Here is a 21247-nt window from a genome sequence, read left to right on the forward strand (position 1 = left end):
TCATTCACCTAGTTACTGAAAATCTGAAAGTGGGGAAAAAAACACTTTTGCCAAGACATGCGCCGGGGGAAACATCCCAACTAGAACCCACCTCAGGGAAAAGACTGGGGCGTCATTGATAGCAGCTCCACGGAAACACCTGCTCATTTGCGGCAGTGACCACAACAAAGACAATGTTCAGATGCCGAAGGATTGGGAGGGAGAATATCCTGCTCTGGAGATGCACTCAGTTTTGGTCACCCAGTCTCTATAAAGGATGTAGCAGATAGAAAGGGGATTTCCCAGGCAGGCTGTGAGAAAGGGGGAGGCTGCCATATGTGGAGAGACTGAAAAGTCTAGGACTGGTTAGTTTAAAGAAGAGACAAATAATGAGGCATAGAATAGAGGAGAATAAAATAAAAGAATGGAACTGATTACATTGAATGGACAAACAGAGAACAGCTCCCAGCCAGTAATAGCTATCTACAGATACCCTTCAAAAGGGCCAATTCCCCAAAGAGGAGACAAATGATCAGCAAAACTGAGTGGGAGGAAAAATTTAGACAGAAAAATGGGAATGAAAAATGGAAGTTCTTTAACAAGAATTTATGAGAGAGCTAAAAAGGGTTGATTCCACAGTCAAGAAAGTGGAGAACTTTGGTTAAAAACCCAGTTCAGTAGCAAAGTGAAGGCAGCAACAGGGGCGGGGGCGGGGCGGGAAGCAATATATAACTAATGGTAAAAAGGGAAAATAGATAGCAAGCAATACAAATTGGAAGTTATGAAAATTGATACGGGACATTACAGAGATCAGGGGGAAATCCATGCTTTGCAGGGCTAAGGATAACAAAAAGCAGGTTGTTAAGAACAAAAGAAATCCTAGAGAAGGTAAAGGCCAATTCCGTGAGGGAGAAAGGAAACTTGTTAATGTTGGAGAAAAGGGAGATGTGTTCAAGAAATGTTTTTGTTCTGCGTTTGGAAAGGAGCAGTATCAGGTACTCAGATCACACACGGTGATGAAACACTTTCCAGTCCATTAGCAGTCAAAGAGGATGTTAAACAGCATCTACAGTAGAACCTCAGAGATAGAAACACCAGAGTTATAAACTGACTGATCAACCACACATCTCAATCGGAACCAGAAGTAGGCAGTCAGGAAACAATGGAAAAGCTGATATGGGATAAGTTTAAAAAAAAGTCTAGGCGTCTAATTAATTCCAGTCAACAACATGGTTTATGGAAACAGGTCTTGTCAAATAAATCCAATTTCATCCTTTCGTGAAAGAACACGTTTGGTTGATCAAGGGAACCAAGAGATGCAACAGACTTCGACTTCTCTGAGGCATTGGATTTAGTAGGGGAAAACATTCAGTTTAAAAAATGAACACTGTACAATACCAGTAGATTTTGTGAAATGTTAAATGGACTAAAAGCTGGCTATCTGAGAGATCTGAGAAAGCAGTTGTCAATGGGCCATTGTCCGCAAATGGGGGGGTTTGTAGTGGGGTTCTGCAGGGATCAGTTCCAGGCTAGATGCTATTCAATATTTTCATCAATGATCTGGAAGCAAATAGATTATTGTTGCAAGTAAAATTTGCGGACTACCCAAAGATTGGCAGAGTGGTTACAATGAGGGCAGGCATACCGATTGATCTGGAGCATTTGTTGAGCTGGACCCATGTAAATAAAATGTTTTAATACAGTGAAATGCAAAGTGATCCTCTCGAAACAGGGAATACCAGCCCGACCCCCAGACTAGGGCACTGTATTATGGAACGCAGGGATCCTGAAAAGGATTTAGGGTTGATTGTAGACAACCAACTCACTGCATCAAGTTCTGGGGTCCCCATTTCAAAAAGGATGTTGTAAAATTGGAGAGGGTGCAGAAAGAAAATATATTAATGATTGGAGACTGGAGAAGATGTCTGACAGAGAAAGGTTGAAAGAGCTTCATCTATTTATCTCATCAAAAAGACAATCAAGCAGAGACTTCCCTGGGGAGAAAACATTGGGTGCTAATGGGCTCTGTAATCTAGTTTAGAAAGGCAGAGAACGACCCAATGGCTGGAAGCTGAAACCAGATAAATTCCAATCGGAAATATGGGCCAAATGATTTGCACTGCAAAGGGAAGTAAGTGGTGGATTCTCCAACGCCCCATGTCTGCAGATCCAGACTGGATGCTTTTCTGGAAACTCTGCGTGAGGGTTTGTCTACACTTAAAACACTACAGCAACACTGCAAAGCACCGAAGTGTAGACACTACTTACATGGATGACAGGGGTTCTTCCATCAGGGTAGGTAATTCACATCCCCGAGAGATGGTAGCTAAGTCGATGGAAGAATTCTCTCGACCTCATTCTCTCTACATCGGGGTTAGGTTGATATAGCAATAGCTCTCAGGGGTGGGGGTTCTTTTGCTGTAAAATGCAATTTTGGGTTGCATTAACAGAGGCATAGCATGCAAGTTATGGTAGGTGATAGTACCGCCCTACTCAGCACTGGTTAGGTCTCAGTTGGAGTGCTGTGTGCAATTTTGGTCCAGTCTAGAAAGGATGTAAAGAAACTGGAAAGGATCCAGAGGTGAGCGAGAAAGATGATCCAAGGGATGGAATGCAAACTGTGCAAGCAAAGGCTGAATGAACTGGGTATGTTTAGTTTGGAAAAAAGGAGATTAAGGATGGACATGATAGCAATCTTCAAATATTTGAAAGGCTGCCATAAAAAGATGAGGAAAATTTGTTTCTCTCTTGAGACAGGGCAGGACAAAAGGCAATGGGTTCAAAGTACAGCAGAGCAGATTGAGATTAAATCTCAGGAAAAACTCCCTCACTGTAAGAACAGCAGGACATTGGAACAGTCGCCTAGGCAGGTTGTGGAAGCTCCTTCACTGGAGGTTTTCCAAAGGAGGCTGGATAGCATGTGTCCTGGATGGTTTAAACACAACAAATCCTACATTTTTGTATTGGGTTAGACTAGCTGACCCTTGCAGGTCCCTTCTCACTTGCTGGAGGCCATCAGCCAGGGGTAGAGGAAAGAGGGACATTTTGGCCAGTGAAATTAGCGCAAACACATCCCCTGTGGCAAGGGCCCCAGAATGTTTAATGGCTGCGCAGAGTGGAAAGGACCACAGACCTATTCTCTAGCCCATCTCGCCCACATTGCAGTGGGTGTGTCGAGCAGGTGAGCTCCTCAGCAAGAGATGGATACCTGTGCATTCTGAGCCAGGCGCGTCTTCCCTGGGAATCCCCTGCAGGCAGCTGTTTCCCACACCTCGCTCACCCCGGCATCTGCAGCAGCAACACAGGAGTCTGCACCATTTATGATCTAGCTGTGCGCAATCCCAGGGGGGTTCACTCAGCCTCTAGGGGAGAAGCAGCAGGTGAACAGAAACAGGCTGGAGACTGGAGACACTGTCGCCAATGAGATCTGGAGAAAGGTGACTGAGGGGAGATAGGTTTTAGAGTAACAGCCGTGTTAGTCTGTATTCGCAAAAAGAAAAGGAGTACTTGTGGCACCTTAGAGACTAACCAATTTATTTGAGCATAAGCTTCAGTGAGCTACAGCTCACTTCATCGGATGCATACTGTGGAAACTGCAGAAGACATTATATACACAGAGACCATGAAACAATACCTCCTTCCACCCCACTCTCCTGCTGGTAATAGCTTATCTAAAGTGATCACTCTCCTTACAATGTGTATGATAATCAAGTTGGGCCATTTCCAGCACAAATCCAGGTTTTTTCACCCCCCCCCCCACTTTTTTTTCCAAAAAACACACACACAAACTCACTCTCCTGCTGGTAATAGCTTATCCAAAGTGAGCACTCTCCTTACAATGTGTATGAAAAACAAGGTGGGCCATTTCCAGCACAAATCCAGATTTTCTCACCCCCCCACAAACACACAGAAACTCACTCTCCTGCTGGCAATAGCTCATCCAAACTGACCACTCTCCTTACAATGTGTATGATAATCAAGGGTGGGCCATTTCCAGCATAAATCCAAGTTTAACCAGAACGTCTTGGGGGGGGGGGGTAGGAAAAAACAAGGGGAAATAGGCTACCTTGCATAATGACTTAGCCACTCCCAGTCTCTATTTAAGCCTAAATTAATAGTATCCAATTTGCAAATGAATTCCAATTCAGCAGTTTCTCGCTGGAGTCTGGATTTGAAGTTTTTTTGTTTTAAGATAGCGACCTTCATGTCTGTAATTGCGTGACCAGAGAGATTGAAGTGTTCTCCGACTGGTTTATGAATGTTATAATTCTTGACATCTAATTTGTGTCCATTTATTCTTTTACGTAGAGACTGTCCAGTTTGACCAATGTACATGGCAGAGGGGCATTGCTGGCACATGATGGCTTATATCACATTGGTGGATGTGCAGGTGAACGAGCCTCTGATAGTGTGGCTGATGTTATTAGGCCCTGTGATGGTGTCCCCTGAATAGATATGTGGGCACAGTTGGCAATGGGCTTTATTGCAAGGATAGATTCCTGGGTTAGTGGTTCTGTTGTGTGGTATGTGGTTGTTGGTGAGTATTTGCTTCAGGTTGCGGGGCTGTCTGTAGGCAAGGACTGGCCTATCTCCCAAGATTTGTGAGAGTGTTGGGTCATCCTTCAGGATAGGCTGTAGATCCTTAATAATGCATTGGAGGGGTTTTAGTTGGGGGCTGAAGGTGACGGCTAGTGGCATTCTGTTATTTTCTTTGTTAGGCCTGTTCTCTAGTAGGTGACTTCTGGGAACTCTTCTGGCTCTATCAATCTGTTTCTTCACTTCCGCAGGTGGGTATTGTAGTTGTAAGAATGCTTGATAGAGATCTTATAGGTGTTTGTCTCTGTCTGAGGGGTTGGAGCAAATGCGGTTGTATCGCAGAGCTTGGCTGTAGACGCTGGATCGTGTGGTGTGGTCAGGGTGAAAGCTGGAGGCATGTAGGTAGGAATAGCGGTCAGTAGGTTTCCGGTATAGGGTGGTATTTATGTGACCATTGTTTATTAGCACTGTAGTGTCCAGGAAGTGGATCTCTTGTGTGGACTGGACCAGGCTGAGGTTGATGGTGGGATGGAAATTGTTGAAATCATGGTGGAATTCCTCAACGGCTGTTTTTCCATGGGTCCAGATGATGAAGATGTCATCAATATAGCGCAAGTAGAGTAAGGACGTTAGGGGACGAGAGCTGAGGAAGCGTTGTTCTAAATCAGCCATAAAAATGTTGGCATACTGTGGGGCCATGCGGGTACCCATAGCAGTGCCATTGATCTGAAGGTATACATTGTCCCCAAATGTAAAATAGTTACGGGTAGGGACAAAGTCACAAAGTTCAGCCACCAGGTTAGCCATGACATTATCGGGGATAGTGTTCTTGACGGCTTGTAGTCCATCTTTGTGTGGAATGTTGGTGTAGAGGGCTTCTACATCCATAGTGGCCAGGATGGTGTTATCAGGAAGATCACCGATGGACTGTAGTTTCCTCAGGAAGTCAGTGGTGTCTCGAAGGTAGCTGGGAGTGCTGGTAGCGTAGGGCCTGAGGAGGGAGTCTACATAGCCAGACAATCCTGCTGTCAGGGTGCCAATGCCTGAGACGATGGGGCGCCCAGGATTTCCAGGATTATGGATCTTAGTAGTAGATAGAATATCCCAGGTCGGGGTTCCAGGGGTGTGTCTGTGCGGATTTGATCTTGTGCTTTTTCAGGAAGTTTCTTGAGCAAATGCTGTAGTTGCTTTTGGTAACTCTCAGTGGGATCATAGGATAATGGCTTGTAGAAAGTGGTGTTGGAGAGCTGCCGAGCAGCCGCTTGTTCATATTCCGACCTATTCATGATGACAACAGCACCTCCTTTGTCAGCCTTTTTGATTATGATGTCAGAGTTGTTTCTGAGGCTGTGGATGGCATTGTGTTCTGCACAGCTGAGGTTATGGGGCAAGTGATGCTGCTTTTCCACAATTTCAGCCCGTGCACGTCGGCGGAAGCACTCTATGTAGAAGTCCAGTCTGCTGTTTAGACCTTCAGGAGGAGTCCACCTAGAATCCTTCTTTTTGTAGTGTTGGTAGGGAGGCCTCTTTGGATTAGTATGTTGTTCAGAGGTATTTTGGAAATATTCCTTGAGTCGGAGACGTCGAAAATAGGATTCTAGGTCACCACAGAACTGTATCATGTTCGTGGGGGTGGAGGGGCAGAAGGAGAGGCCCCGAGATAGGACAGCTTCTTCTGCTGGGCTGAGAAAACCTGGATTTGTGCTGGAAATGGCCCACCTTGATTATCATACACATTGTAAAGAGAGTGGTCACTTTGGATGGGTTATTACCAGCAGGAGAGTGAGTTTGGGAGGGGGGGGGGGCGGAGATTGAGAAAACCTGGATTTGTGCAGGAAATGGCCCAACTTGTGTGATGGCTCCTCTTCCGGAGGTCAGTTCTTTCTCAAAGGCTGAGCCACAGGTTGGGTGCCTGCGAGCACAAATGCTGAATCGTCCATTCTGTCCTGGGCATCCTCCCCCATGTAATCAGTTAGGAGACATTCCTGTACTCCCACTATTCGTCCCCCAGTTTCCTCCTCTGGGCCTCACCTAGGACACCTACTCCTATGCTCTCTAGAGTGGAATCTATCCCCCAGTCAGCCATGAAGGAGTCACAGCTAACAGCCTGGACAGTTGTCTCTGTGGCAGGCTCTACACGCCCCTCCCTTCCTGGGGTGGTGTTGCCTCCTGCTGCAGTGTTAAAGGAACTCACACGCACCTCCTCAGTGATTTCTGTGATTCTATCACCCTTCTCTAGGCTCCCCTCTGGAACACATCTCCCTATGCTGCCTAGCACTGGACTTGTCCCTTGTTTAGCTGCAACACAGACATTTTTCTCCCTGAGTCAGAGCTGCCTTCAGCTGAAGGGCAAGAGCTGGTCTGAACCACCCCTACCCCGGAAGCATGCAGTTTCCCACCGCTGTAGAGGAATCAAGGAGACTCTCTCTCTTCCCTTCACCAGTTCCTGAGACTTTCCCCTTTCCCTCTGAGGTCCCAGCAGAATGCTCCTTCTTGCTGCAGGCAGACAATTTAACAGCCTGAGCTACATGGAAGAAATCATTGCCAATTAGCATATCAATAGGGGTATCGTCTACCACCCTCACTGATAATACAGCTTCCAAACCTTGGGTTTCTATGTGCACTTTAGCCAAAGGCACAAGGATTTTCTCACCTTGTTGCAGTATACTCATCCTAACTGCATGCTTCATGCCTAGTTGTGCAGAGGCTAATTTTACAAACCTAGTAGGATAAGTGACAGGTGCCTGAGGGGCTTCTGTGCTCATAATTGCAGCATTTGCATGAGCTACCTGCTGCCTGCTTCCTCTGAGCACAGAGCATTTACTTTTTAGGTGATCAGTGGAATTACAATGATAATTCTAGACTCTTCTGTTTTTACAGGAGATTAGGATTGGGGATTAGAAGAAAGGGGTAAAATGGGACCATACTTCCCACTAAGTGTAAACCCTCCGTCTGTTTTCAACTTTTTGTCCTATAGACACTGTTTCACATCATCTTTACATGTTTTTAAGACGTGCTCTTGACCAACTAGATCAAACATTCCTTCAAAGTTTGTAACACCTGGGCCCCTTACCCACTTTCCCATCAAATCTTCCATTTTGTTAACATATTTCACGTTATGTACCAGCACCCCACTTAAGATTCCTAAATGTCACTCTATACGTTCCAGGGGTAATCTGAAATGGTTTCAAAACCATTTCTTTGAATTTACAATAATCTAAAGCATCATCAGATGGCATTTTATTGAATATATCCACAGCTTTACCAGTTAAATTAGCAACTAAAGTGGGAATCTTCTTGTCATCAGGAACCTTATGAATCACACACAGTCTCTCAAAGGTAAGTGAAGTATTCAGCAATATCTCCTGCCTCGTTGTATGCAGGATGCAGCTGTTCCCATTTGAGGATTTTTGGAGAGGTGGGAATCAGTGGAGTAGAAGGGTTCTGCTTCTGCTTTTCCAGCAAGTCCAACTGGTGATTCCGCACTCTCTCTCTTTCTCCTCAGTTTCTTCTTGTTTTAGTTCCATAGCTCTTCTGTGTTCAACCTCATCTCTGGCAGCTTCTGCCAGCTTTAGCTGCAATATTCTCCTCTGCTCTTTTTATTTTTCTACTGCCTGCAATCTAAATAGCTCCGATTTCACAACTGTTTAGCTCTTTGCACTCATCTTGTTACTTTTCTGTCCCTACTTCCCTTTCCTGAAATAAGCAAACAGAAAACAACATACTGGTAACCTCTTTACTGATCTCCAGCCGCCACACTTAAAGTCTTCCTTAAAATTTCTACACCAGTGTATGAAGTGCAAATCTCACTCAGAGCAAGATATGCATTTTACCCTGTTCGCTTGTGCCACTGTGAAGGACTTCCCTGGGGTGCAACCTGGAATTGGGGTACCACTGAGCTCTCTGGCACACCAGTCTGAGTCCCCTCTCACACTGTGATCATGTGACAAGCTGCAGACCCCTCCAGGTCCTGCATTCACACAAACATTGACAGGCAGGGACACACCCAGCTGAGTTACATGAATGCTTTCGCCAGCCATTCATGAACCAACAATAGTGAGGCTCCAGTCAATTCCCCCCAGCTCACCAGCTTAGAACCCCAGAGCTGTACCATCTTGCCCTGGTCAGAACCCTGGTTTATTAACAAGTCTGCCCCATCCTCAATGTGGAGGGGACAATGCACCAGCCCCTCTCCTTGAGGAGATTTCCGTTTTGCATTTCAAACAACACACTGTTTTAGGTAAAAAAACATAAAAGCGCTTTATTCACTACAGAAGGATAGATTTTTAGTGATTATAACAAAGTGCAGAGACCAAAGTAGATGACCTAAGAGATACAGCAAAATCACCATCTGAGTTCCCTAAACTAGACAGGGTTTGAATCAAGCAGTATCTCATCCTGATTGTACAAACAGTTCATCAGTCTTCCATACACTGGCCGGGATTTCTCCTTTCCAGCTCCCCAGTGAAAATCTTTTCCCTCTAAATCTTATCCTTTGACATGTTGCATTTGCGGGGGTGGGGGTAGGGGGGGAGTAAAGCCAAGTGATGATATCACTTCCCCTTTTTATAGCTTCTGCCAGGTGCAGGGAACTTCATTGTCCCAAACAAAGCCCCCAGCACAATTAGTGGGAAAGTACAGGCACAAGATGGAGTCTGGTGTCACATGAGCTGGTCACATTTTCTTGCATGCTTCAGTGAGTCATAGCAGAGGCCATTACCCATATTCTGGCTACAACATCTACAGAAAAGTCCATCCGGTGGGGAGAAGCTTCTCCCATGGCCCATTGTTCTCAAAGCGCTGGCTCGACTGGATGTAAACTACTTGTGGGAGTTACCACAGGAGCAAACACATTTGAAATACAGGTACATAATCAATATTCATATGTTCAGATTTTTAATATGAGACGTGCATACAAATAGGATCATCATATTCAGCAAACCATAGTCTTTCCAGTGACACCTCATATGACACAGTTTGTACAAGATTTGTGGCAATGACATAAAAGCCATATTTGTGGCAACTATATAACAGTGGTGAATATAGGGGTGCCAGGTTGTTGTTTTGGGGGACAGCCTGGAAGCTGTTGAAACCTCTGTGCCCCCAAACCATTCAGCTGGGTTGGCCTCTCCCCCTACTCTTCTGATGACACACAGCCAGCCCCTCTGGGCCCCGTTATCACCCAGAATGACAGCAGGTGGTGGCCACACATCCAACTAAGTTACTTGAGTGCTTTACCTAAGTCCCTCATGGACCAATAATGGAGGCACCAGAGAATTTCCCAGCTCCCCAGCCTTGCACCCCTACTGGACCATAAACCCAAAATTATACCATCTTGCACTACACAGAGATCTGTACAGTGTGAACTCATTAGTCTGCCCTTCCCTGAATGGGGGAAGATATTCACCAACCTTTCTTAGCAGAGCTAAGAGTCCCAAACACTTCACTCAAAACCACACTGGTTCAAATAAAACATAAATCAGGTTTATTAACTACAGAAGGGTAGATCTTACGTAATTATAAGTGATAGCAAACAGACCAAAGCAGGTTACTTAGGAAATTAAACAAACTTGCAGATTAAGATTTTTAGAATGATACCTCACAGGGCATGCTTTGTACAAAACACACCATAATTACATCACCATGGTAAATATAGGGTGCTTTAGAGTGCAGAGTGTCACAGGGATGATCCAGAGAGTGACAGGGGGAGGAGAGGAGAGAGTTGCAGGCAGGGCCTTGAGGGAAGAGGCAGAGCAGGGGTGGAACCTGGGGGAAGAGGCAGGGCATAGGGGTGAGGCCTCAGTGTTCCAGTTACCAGCAATTAGAAAGGTGGCAACCCTATGAGTTGCACATAGATGGACTCCCCAGTTTGTCACGCTGACACAGCACAGTAAGGTCAGGAACGGATTTAATGTCTCTTTGACTGGCCAGTCAGTGATTCAGGGAAGAGGGCCCAGCACCATGTCACCAGCCAGCTCTGCATGGAGCACGGTCTGAGAACCAGAGCACCAGCAGAAAATTTTAGGTCCCTTTCTGAAGAAAGAGCTGGAGCAGCCTATCCCGGATCTCCTGAGTCTTCGCCCCATAGATGATAGGGTTTAGCATGGGGGGCACCAGGAGGTACATGTTGGACATGAGAACATGGAAATGCAGGGCCACATTGTGCCCAAACCGTTGCGTGAGGGCGGCAAAGAGATGTGGGATGTAAAAGGCTAAGATGACACAGAGGTGAGAGCCGCATGTCCCAAAAGTCTTGAGTCGGGCGTCCTTTGTTGGGAGGCTGAAGATGGCCCTGAGGATCTGGATATAGGACACAGCGATACAAAACACATCCAGACCGATCACCAAGAATGCCACAGAGAGGCTGTAGTAACTACTGACGCTGATGTCGGTGCAGGCCAGCTTCACCACAGCGATGTGCTCACAGTAGGTGTTTGGAATGATGTTGGTTCTGCAATATGGCCATCTCCTCGCCAGGAAGGGATGGGGCAGTATGAGCATGATGCCGCGCAGCACCATGGCCAGGGAAATTTTGGCCACCACAGGGTTTGTCAGAGTGGTGGAATGTCTCAGGGGATCGCAGATGGCCACATAGCGATCAAAAGCCATGGCCACCAGGATCCCAGACTCTATCATAAAGAAGCTGAGAAGGAAGTACATCTGGGTGAGGCATGCACTGAAATTGATCTCCCTGGAATTGAACCAGAAGATGCTCAGCATTTTGGGCAGCACTGATGTAGACAGCACCAGGTCTGTGATGGCTAGCATGCAGAGGAAATAGTACATGGGTGCATGGAGGCTCGGCTCCATCTTGACGATGAACATGATGATGAAGTTCCCCAAGATGGCTATGGCATAGATCATGCAGAAGGGGATGGAGATCCAGACATGGGCTGCCTCCAGGCCAGGAATGCCCAGCAGGATGAAGGTGGAGGGGTTGGTGAAGTCGGTTGAGTTGGAATCTGACATGGTGTAGGGATGAAGGTGTCCAACACTGAGGCAGAACAGTGTTTCCTTCATCTACTGTACATTCCCCTGACTTCCTGTATGTGCCCAGGATCTAGGGTGATGATCGCAAGACAAATACCTGGATTTAGAGACAATGTTAATATGAGACACTTCATGTACTACTGGAGGCTGTTCTCATGAATAAAGCAGGTTGGTCTCTCTTCACACACTGAAAAATGATATTTTCATTTTTCAGATAAATGAATTATGAACAACTGACCCTACTACTGCTAATTCCATATTTGATTGTGCTCCCTGTGTCAATAATTCCTACACATCCTGGTGTGGGAAACCTTAATAGGCACCAGCAGGAAACACGAGTGGATACTGGTTTTCCCTCATTGGTCCCTCGGCCTTGTTTATACTGCCAAATTTTTTTGACAAAAGGCAGCATTTAGTGACAAAGTAGTGGAGGTGTAAGTACGACAAAGCCGCTTTTGACGACGGAACTCCTCAGTTTCAGTGACATAATAAAGCCGCCTTGACGAGAGTTGCAAGGTCTTTACCCAAAATTTGTATTGCCAAAGTACTAGTGTAAACACCCTGCTTGATTTTATCACTGTAATTGCCCCATTGGTTTTCTCCCAAGCCCAACGTCTCCCACCCCTGGGAACACTCACCATGCTTGCAGTGTTTGCTGGCATATGTGCTTAGAATCATAGAACCATAGAATTGCAGGGTTGGAAGGGACCTCAGGAGGTCATCTAGTCCAACCCCCTGCTCAAAGAAGGACCAATCCCCAATTAAATCATCCCAGCCAGAGCTTTGTCAAGCCTGACCTTAAAAACGTCTAAGGAAGGAGATTCTACCACCTCCCTAGGTAACGCATTCCAGTGTTTCACCACCCTCCTAGTGAAAAAGTTTTTCCTAATATCCAACCTAAACCTCCCCCACTGCAACTTGACAAGGGTCAAGGGTCAGCGGGAAAGTGACTGGTGTGTTACCAGCATTGTATTTTAATGTAGTGTTTCAATGTTGTATGTGTACTTCACAATAATGCTTCTGTTTATGGTTACTTGTGCTTCACCAGTTATGTCCTTGAAAGGAGGCACCCTTCCACTCCACCTAAGTGACTCCAGCAGATAAGAAAGCACCCAAGATGGAGCAGGGAAAATACGTCCTGGGAGATGCTGTAGTACTCTGATGCAGACAAGATGGAAGGCAGGCACTGGAGGGACAGCGACAAACATGAAAGAAAAGAAAAAGGGGCATACCCTAGGGATGCAATGGAAAGGGAGATAAAAGTTTTGGAGCGGCACACCAACATGCTGCAGTTCCTCCTGATGCTTCAGACTGAGCAGATGGGACCTTCCCCTGCAGCATATTCAGAACTCTTTTCCATGTCCTCCCCAAACTCTGCCCACTCATTTCTTTCCCTTCGATGATGGGGTTTAGCATTGGGGGCACCAGGAGGTACACGTTGGACATGAGAACATGGAAATGCAGGGCCACATTGTGCCCAAACCGTTGTGCGATGATGGCAAATAGATGTGGGACGTAAAAGGCAAAGATGACACAAAGGTGGGAGCTGCATGTCCCAAAAGTATTGAGCGGGGCGTCCTTTGTTGGGAGGCTGAAGATGGCCCTGAGGATCTGGGTATAGGACATGGTGATAAAAAGCACATCCAGACCGATTGCCAAGAATGCCACAGAGAGGCTGTAGTAACTACTGAGGCGGATACCGGCACAGGCCAGCTTCACCACAGCGAAGTGCTCACAGTAGGAGTTTGGAATGATGTTGGCTCTGCAACATGGCCACCTACTTGCGAGGAAGGGATAGGGCAGTATGAGCATGACACCATGCACCACCACAGCCAGGCCAATTTTGGCCACCACAAGATTTGTCAGAGTGGTGGACTGTCTCAGGGGATCGCAGATGGCCACATAGCGATCAAAAGCCATGGCCACAAAGATCCCAGATTCTATCGCAGAGCAGCTGAGAATGAAGTACATCTGGGTGAGGCAGGCGCTGAAATTGATCTCCCTGGAAGTGAACCAGAAGATGCTCAGCATTTTGGGCAGGATGGCCGTAGATGGGACCAGGTCGGTGACTACCAGCATGCAGAGGAAATAGTACAAAGGCCCATGGAGGCTCGGCTCCCTCTTCACGATGAACAGGATGCTGAAATTCCCCAAGATGGCTATGGCATACATGGTGCAGAAGGAGATGGAGATCCAGAAATGGGCTGCCTCCAGGCCAGGAATGCCCAGCAGGATGAAGGTGGATGGGTTTGTAAAGTCAGTTGAATTGGAATCAGACATGGTCTAGGGGAGAAGGTGTGCAACACTGAGGCAGAATGCTGTTTCCTGCATGTACCGTACATTCCCCTGACTTCCTGTATGTACCCAGGATCTAGGGTGATGGTCGCAGGACAAATACCTGGATGGAGAGACAGTGTTAATATGAGACACTTCATGCACTACTGGAGGCTGTTCTCATGGATGAAGCAGTTTGGTCGCTGCACACACACTGAAAAATGATATTTTCATTATTCAGATAAATGAATTATGAACAACTGACCCTAATAATGCCAATTCCATATTTTATGGTGCTCCTTTTGTGAATAATTCCTACACATCCTGGTGTGGGAAACCTTAATAGGCACCAGCAGGAAGCACGAGTGGATACTGGTTTTCCCTTATTGGTCCCGAGGCCTTGTCTACACTGCCAAGCTTTTTCGCCAAAAGGCAGCGTTTGGTGACGAAATAGTGGAGGTATTAACACCTCAAAGACATTATCCATGACGGAACTCCTCAGTTTCAGTGACATAATAAAGCCACCTGGACGAGAGTTGCAAGGTTTTTACTCAAACTTTTTGTCACCAAAGTGCCAGTGTAGACACCCTGCTTGATTTTATCACTGTAATTGGCCCATTGCTTTTCTCCCACGCCCGCTGTCCCCCACCCATGGGAACACTCACCATGCTTGCACTGTTCACTGGTATGTTTGCTTGTCAAGAGTTATGGGGAAAGAGACTGGTGTGTTACCAGCAGTGTACTTTAATGTAGCATTTCAATGCTGTACATATAGTTAACAATAATGCTTCTGTTTATTGTTACGTGTGCTTCACCGGATATGTTCTTGAAAGGAGGCACCCCCTCCACTCCAGCCGAGTGTCTCCACCGGATAAGAAAGCACTAAATATGGAGCAAGGAAGATATGTTCCGGGAGGTGCAGCAATACTCTGATGCAGACAAGACGGAATGCAAGCAGTGGAGGGAAAGCGAGAAGCAGGAAAGGAAAGTAAATGAAGCATACCCTAGGGATGAAATGGAGAGACTGATAAAAGTTTTGGAGCAGCAAACCAACATGCTGCAGTCCCTCCTGATGCTCCAGACTGAGCAGATGGGTGCCTGCCCTCCCCTTCAGCACATTCAGAACTCTTTCCCATGTCTTCCCCAAACTCTCCCCACTCATTCCTTTCCGATTTCTGAGACGTCTCACTTTACTGTTCATTCCACCTCCGCAGACTCCTTTTCAAATGAAAGCTGGACTTACGCTCAGTAGTGTGTGTGTGCGTATGGTGTTGTGGGTTTTTTGGCAATAAAAGCAAAGTTATTTGAATAATAAGTACTCTTTGTTTGTTTCCGTTGAAGTTATGATAACAGATGGCAGCAGCAAACTAGCAAGCAGTTTTGTCATTTCCTTACATTGAAACCTGGCCCAGAACAATCACAACTGCTTCCTACCCTACCAAAACTGGACTTCATTATGCATTACAATTCCATGCATAGCAATAAACATTACTTGTTCTCATTTTCAAAGTGTTGCCGTAAAGCCTCCCTGATTTGAATTGCCCCCCATTGTGCTATCTGCTAGCCTTGATATTGGACTGCTTAAAATCAGCAGCCATGTGTTCTGTTTCAGCAGTGGACCCCTGAGAAAACTTTATGCCCTTACCTATACAAGTATTATACAAGATGCAACACATGGCTAGAACCCGGAGAATATTTTCCTCATTGAGGTCTACCCTGTCAAAAAGGCATCACCGGCGCACTTTTAATCGGCCAAATGCACATTCCACCATCATTCTACTCCTAATCAGCCTAATCCTGAAATGCTCCTTACTGTTATCCAGGTTTCCCAGGTACGAGCCCTGGTGTTGAAGGGTATGTCAGGTCTCTTGGGAGCATTATGGGCATTTCAACATCCCCTGTGGGGATCTTCTGGTCTGGAAAGAAAGTCCCCACTTTCAGCTTTCTGTAAAGGCCGGTGTTCCTAAAGATTCATGCGTCATGCACTTTTCAGGACCACCCTGCATTGATGTCAATGAAATGCCCACAGTGATCCTCGAGTACCCATAACACCATGGAGAAGTACCCCTTCCAATTAATATATTCTATCACAAGGCATCCAGTGCCAAAATTGGAATATGTGTGCTATCTATCACCCCTCTGCAGTTGGGGAAACACATTTCTGCAAAGCCATCCGCAATGTCACGCACGTCCACAAGAGTTACGGTCTTATGCAGCAGGATGTGCTTAATGGCCCTGCACACTTGCGTTAACGCAGCCCCAACGGTCGACTTCCCAACTCCAAACCATTTTGAGACCGATCAGTAGCAGCCTGGAGTTGCCAGCTTCCACAATGCAATCGCCATGTGCTTTCCCACCGAGAGCACAGCTCTCATTTGGGTGTCCTTGCACGGGAGGGCTAGGGTGAGTTCAGTACACAATTCCAGGAAGGTGGCTTTCCACATCCAGAAGTTCTGCAGCCACTGCGCGTCATACCAGACCTGCAGAACGATGCGATTCCACCACTCACTGCTAGTTTCCCGAGCCCAAACATGTCGTTCCACCATGCTCAGCTGTTCTGTGAATGCCAAAAGCAATCTAATGCTGCTCTTATCCGTGTCAGACATTGTGTCAGGCAACTGTGACTCCTGTTGCTTTCGCAGCTTCGAGATTGACTCCACTGCCATTCGCGATGTGCTACTGACAGCTAGGAGAGCTGTGCGGGATCCATTCCCGCAGACAGAGGGGGCAGACTGAGCAGAAAACACTGGACATTGGAAAATGACACACAGGACGTTGGAAAATGCTGGGACGGAAATAAATGCATCATGGGACATTGAGCCTGGAGCCATGATATGCTGTGATCTGCTCTGCCTTCCCACAACACCTATGTGCACAAGATGGAGAGCTGAACTGTGGGATAGCTACCCACAGTGCATTGCTCTCACTGTCATTGCAACCGCCCCATGTGTGGACGTGCTATGCCGAAAGAGAGAGGCAGTGTGAACATGCAACAACGATTTTCTTTAATGGCTTTTTCGTCATTGACCAAACTTCCAGTGAAAAAAGTCTGCCAATTTTCACATAGCCTTAATGCAATGAAACCCAGGCTACAGAGCCAAGCTGTAGGAAGCTTCTCATTCACCTAGTTACTGAAAATCTGAAAGTGGGGAAAAAAACACCTTTGCCAAGACATGCGCCGGGGGAAACATCCCAACTAGAACCCACCTCAGGGAAAAGACTGGGGCGTCATTGATAGCAGCTCCACGGAAACACCTGCTCATTTGCGGCAGTGACCACAACAAAGACAATGTTCAGATGCCGAAGGATTGGGAGGGAGAATATCCTGCTCTGGAGATGCACTCAGTTTTGGTCACCCAGTCTCTATAAAGGATGTAGCAGATAGAAAGGGGATTTCCCAGGCAGGCTGTGAGAAAGGGGGAGGCTGCCATATGTGGAGAGACTGAAAAGTCTAGGACTGGTTAGTTTAAAGAAGAGACAAATAATGAGGCATAGAATAGAGGAGAATAAAATAAAAGAATGGAACTGATTACATTGAATGGACAAACAGAGAACAGCTCCCAGCCAGTAATAGCTATCTACAGATACCCTTCAAAAGGGCCAATTCCCCAAAGAGGAGACAAATGATCAGCAAAACTGAGTGGGAGGAAAAATTTAGACAGAAAAATGGGAATGAAAAATGGAAGTTCTTTAACAAGAATTTATGAGAGAGCTAAAAAGGGTTGATTCCACAGTCAAGAAAGTGGAGAACTTTGGTTAAAAACCCAGTTCAGTAGCAAAGTGAAGGCAGCAACGGGGGCGGGGGCGGGGCGGGAAGCAATATATAACTAATGGTAAAAAGGGAAAATAGATAGCAAGCAATACAAATTGGAAGTTATGAAAATTGATACGGGACATTACAGAGATCAGGGGGAAATCCATGCTTTGCAGGGCTAAGGATAACAAAAAGCAGGTTGTTAAGAACAAAAGAAATCCTAGAGAAGGTAAAGGCCAATTCCGTGAGGGAGAAAGGAAACTTGTTAATGTTGGAGAAAAGGGAGATGTGTTCAAGAAATGTTTTTGTTCTGCGTTTGGAAAGGAGCAGTATCAGGTACTCAGATCACACACGGTGATGAAACACTTTCCAGTCCATTAGCAGTCAAAGAGGATGTTAAACAGCATCTACAGTAGAACCTCAGAGATAGAAACACCAGAGTTATAAACTGACCGATCAACCACACATCTCAATCGGAACCAGAAGTAGGCAGTCAGGAAACAATGGAAAAGCTGATATGGGATAAGTTTAAAAAAAAGTCTAGGCGTCTAATTAATTCCAGTCAACAACATGGTTTATGGAAACAGGTCTTGTCAAATAAATCCAATTTCATCCTTTCGTGAAAGAACACGTTTGGTTGATCAAGGGAACCAAGAGATGCAACAGACTTCGACTTCTCTGAGGCATTGGATTTAGTAGGGGAAAACATTCAGTTTAAAAAATGAACACTGTACAATACCAGTAGATTTTGTGAAATGTTAAATGGACTAAAAGCTGGCTATCTGAGAGATCTGAGAAAGCAGTTGTCAATGGGCCATTGTCCGCAAATGGGGGGGTTTGTAGTGGGGTTCTGCAGGGATCAGTTCCAGGCTAGATGCTATTCAATATTTTCATCAATGATCTGGAAGCAAATAGATTATTGTTGCAAGTAAAATTTGCGGACTACCCAAAGATTGGCAGAGTGGTTACAATGAGGGCAGGCATACCGATTGATCTGGAGCATTTGTTGAGCTGGGCCCATGTAAATAAAATGTTTTAATACAGTGAAATGCAAAGTGATCCTCTCGAAACAGGGAATACCAGCCCGACCCCCAGACTAGGGCACTGTATTATGGAACGCAGGGATCCTGAAAAGGATTTAGGGTTGATTGTGGACAACCAACTCACTGCATCAAGTTCTGGGGTCCCCATTTCAAAAAGGATGTTGTAAAATTGGAGAGGGTGCAGAAAGAAAATATATTAATGATTGGAGACTGGAGAAGATGTCTGACAGAGAAAGGTTGAAAGAGCTTCATCTATTTATCTCATCAAAAAGACAATCAAGCAGAGACTTCCCTGGGGAGAAAACAGTGGGTGCTAATGGGCTCTGTAATCTAGTTTAGAAAGGCAGAGAAAGACCTAATGGCTGGAAGCTGAAACCAGATAAATTCCAATCGGAAATATGGGCCAAATGATTTGCACTGCAAAGGGAAGTAAGTGGTGGATTCTCCAACGCCCCATGTCTGCAGATCCAGACTGGATGCTTTTCTGGAAGCTCTGCGTGAGGGTTTGTCTACACTTAAAACACTACAGCAACACTGCAAAGCACCGAAGTGTAGACACTACTTACATGGATGACAGGGGTTCTCCCATCAGGGTAGGTAATTCACATCCCCGAGAGATGGTAGCTAAGTCAATGGAAGAATTCTCTCGACCTCATTCTCTCTACATCGGGGTTAGGTTGATATAGCAATAGCTCTCAGGGGTGGGGGTTCTTTTGCTGTAAAATGCAATTTTGGGTTGCATTAACAGAGGCATAGCATGCAAGTCATGGTAGGTGATAGTACCGCCCTACTCAGCACTGGTTAGGTCTCAGTTGGAGTGCTGTGTGCAATTTTGGTCCAGTCTAGAAAGGATGTAAAGAAACTGGAAAGGATCCAGAGGTGAGCGAGAAAGATGATCCAAGGGATGGAATGCAAACTGTGCAAGCAAAGGCTGAATGAACTGGGTATGTTTAGTTTGGAAAAAAGGAGATTAAGGATGGACATGATAGCAATCTTCAAATATTTGAAAGGCTGCCATAAAAAGATGAGGAAAATTTGTTTCTCTCTTGAGACAGAGGGCAGGACAAAAGGCAATGGGTTCAAAGTACAGCAGAGCAGATTGAGATTAAATCTCAGGAAAAACTCCCTCACTGTAAGAACAGCAGGACATTGGAACAGTCGCCTAGGCAGGTTGTGGAAGCTCCTTCACTGGAGGTTTTCCAAAGGAGGCTGGATAGCATGTGTCCTGGATGGTTTAAACACAACAAATCCTACATTTTTGTATTGGGTTAGACTAGCTGACCCTTGCAGGTCCCTTCTCACTTGCTGGAGGCCATCAGCCAGGGGTAGAGGAAAGAGGGACATTTTGGCCAGTGAAATTAGCGCAAACACATCCCCTGTGGCAAGGGCCCCAGAATGTTTAATGGCTGCGCAGAGTGGAAAGGACCACAGACCTATTCTCTAGCCCATCTCGCCCACATTGCAGTGGGTGTGTCGAGCAGGTGAGCTCCTCAGCAAGAGATGGGTACCTGTGCATTCCGAGCCAGGCGCGTCTTCCCTGGGAATCCCCTGCAGGCAGCTGTTTCCCACACCTCGCTCACCCCGGCATCTGCAGCAGCAACACAGGAGTCTGCACCATTTATGATCTAGCTGTGCGCAATCCCAGGGGGGTTCACTCAGCCTCTAGGGGAGAAGCAGCAGGTGAACAGAAACAGGCTGGAGACTGGAGACACTGTCGCCAATGAGATCTGGAGAAAGGTGACTGAGGGGAGATAGGTTTTAGAGTAACAGCCGTGTTAGTCTGTATTCGCAAAAAGAAAAGGAGTACTTGTGGCACCTTAGAGACTAACCAATTTATTTGAGCATAAGCTTCAGTGAGCTACAGCTCACTTCATCGGATGCATACTGTGGAAACTGCAGAAGACATTATATACACAGAGACCATGAAACAATACCTCCTTCCACCCCACTCTCCTGCTGGTAATAGCTTATCTAAAGTGATCACTCTCCTTACAATGTGTATGATAATCAAGTTGGGCCATTTCCAGCACAAATCCAGGTTTTTTCACCCCCCCCCCCACTTTTTTTTCCAAAAAACACACACACAAACTCACTCTCCTGCTGGTAATAGCTTATCCAAAGTGAGCACTCTCCTTACAATGTGTATGAAAAACAAGGTGGGCCATTTCCAGCACAAATCCAGATTTTCTCACCCCCCCACAAACACACAGAAACTCACTCTCCTGCTGGCAATAGCTCATCCAAACTGACCACTCTCCTTACAATGTGTATGATAATCAAGGGTGGGCCATTTCCAGCATAAATCCAAGTTTAACCAGAACGTCTTGGGGGGGGGGGTAGGAAAAAACAAGGGGAAATAGGCTACCTTGCATAATGACTTAGCCACTCCCAGTCTCTATTTAAGCCTAAATTAATAGTATCCAATTTGCAAATGAATTCCAATTCAGCAGTTTCTCGCTGGAGTCTGGATTTGAAGTTTTTTTGTTTTAAGATAGCGACCTTCATGTCTGTAATTGCGTGACCAGAGAGATTGAAGTGTTCTCCGACTGGTTTATGAATGTTATAATTCTTGACATCTAATTTGTGTCCATTTATTCTTTTACGTAGAGACTGTCCAGTTTGACCAATGTACATGGCAGAGGGGCATTGCTGGCACATGATGGCTTATATC

At 46.0% G+C, this 21247-nt stretch overlaps 2 protein-coding genes across 2 annotated transcripts; both read right to left on the reverse strand.

The window, feature by feature from the left end:
• Positions 1-10536: 10536 nt before the first annotated feature.
• Positions 10537-11535, reverse strand: LOC140898903 (olfactory receptor 52H1). The gene has a single exon (XM_073313484.1). It carries the CDS (start codon positions 11533-11535, stop codon positions 10537-10539), a length of 999 nt encoding a protein of 332 aa, XP_073169585.1.
• Positions 11536-12738: 1203 nt separating this feature from the next.
• On the reverse strand, positions 12739-13785 carry LOC140905615 (olfactory receptor 52R1). The gene has a single exon (XM_073329123.2). It carries the CDS (start codon positions 13783-13785, stop codon positions 12739-12741), a length of 1047 nt encoding a protein of 348 aa, XP_073185224.2.
• Between the last annotated feature and the right edge of the window lie 7462 nt (positions 13786-21247).

The sequence above is a fragment of the Lepidochelys kempii genome, chromosome 1, assembly GCF_965140285.1.
Source record: "Lepidochelys kempii isolate rLepKem1 chromosome 1, rLepKem1.hap1, whole genome shotgun sequence".
NCBI classification, from domain to species: domain Eukaryota; kingdom Metazoa; phylum Chordata; order Testudines; family Cheloniidae; genus Lepidochelys; species Lepidochelys kempii.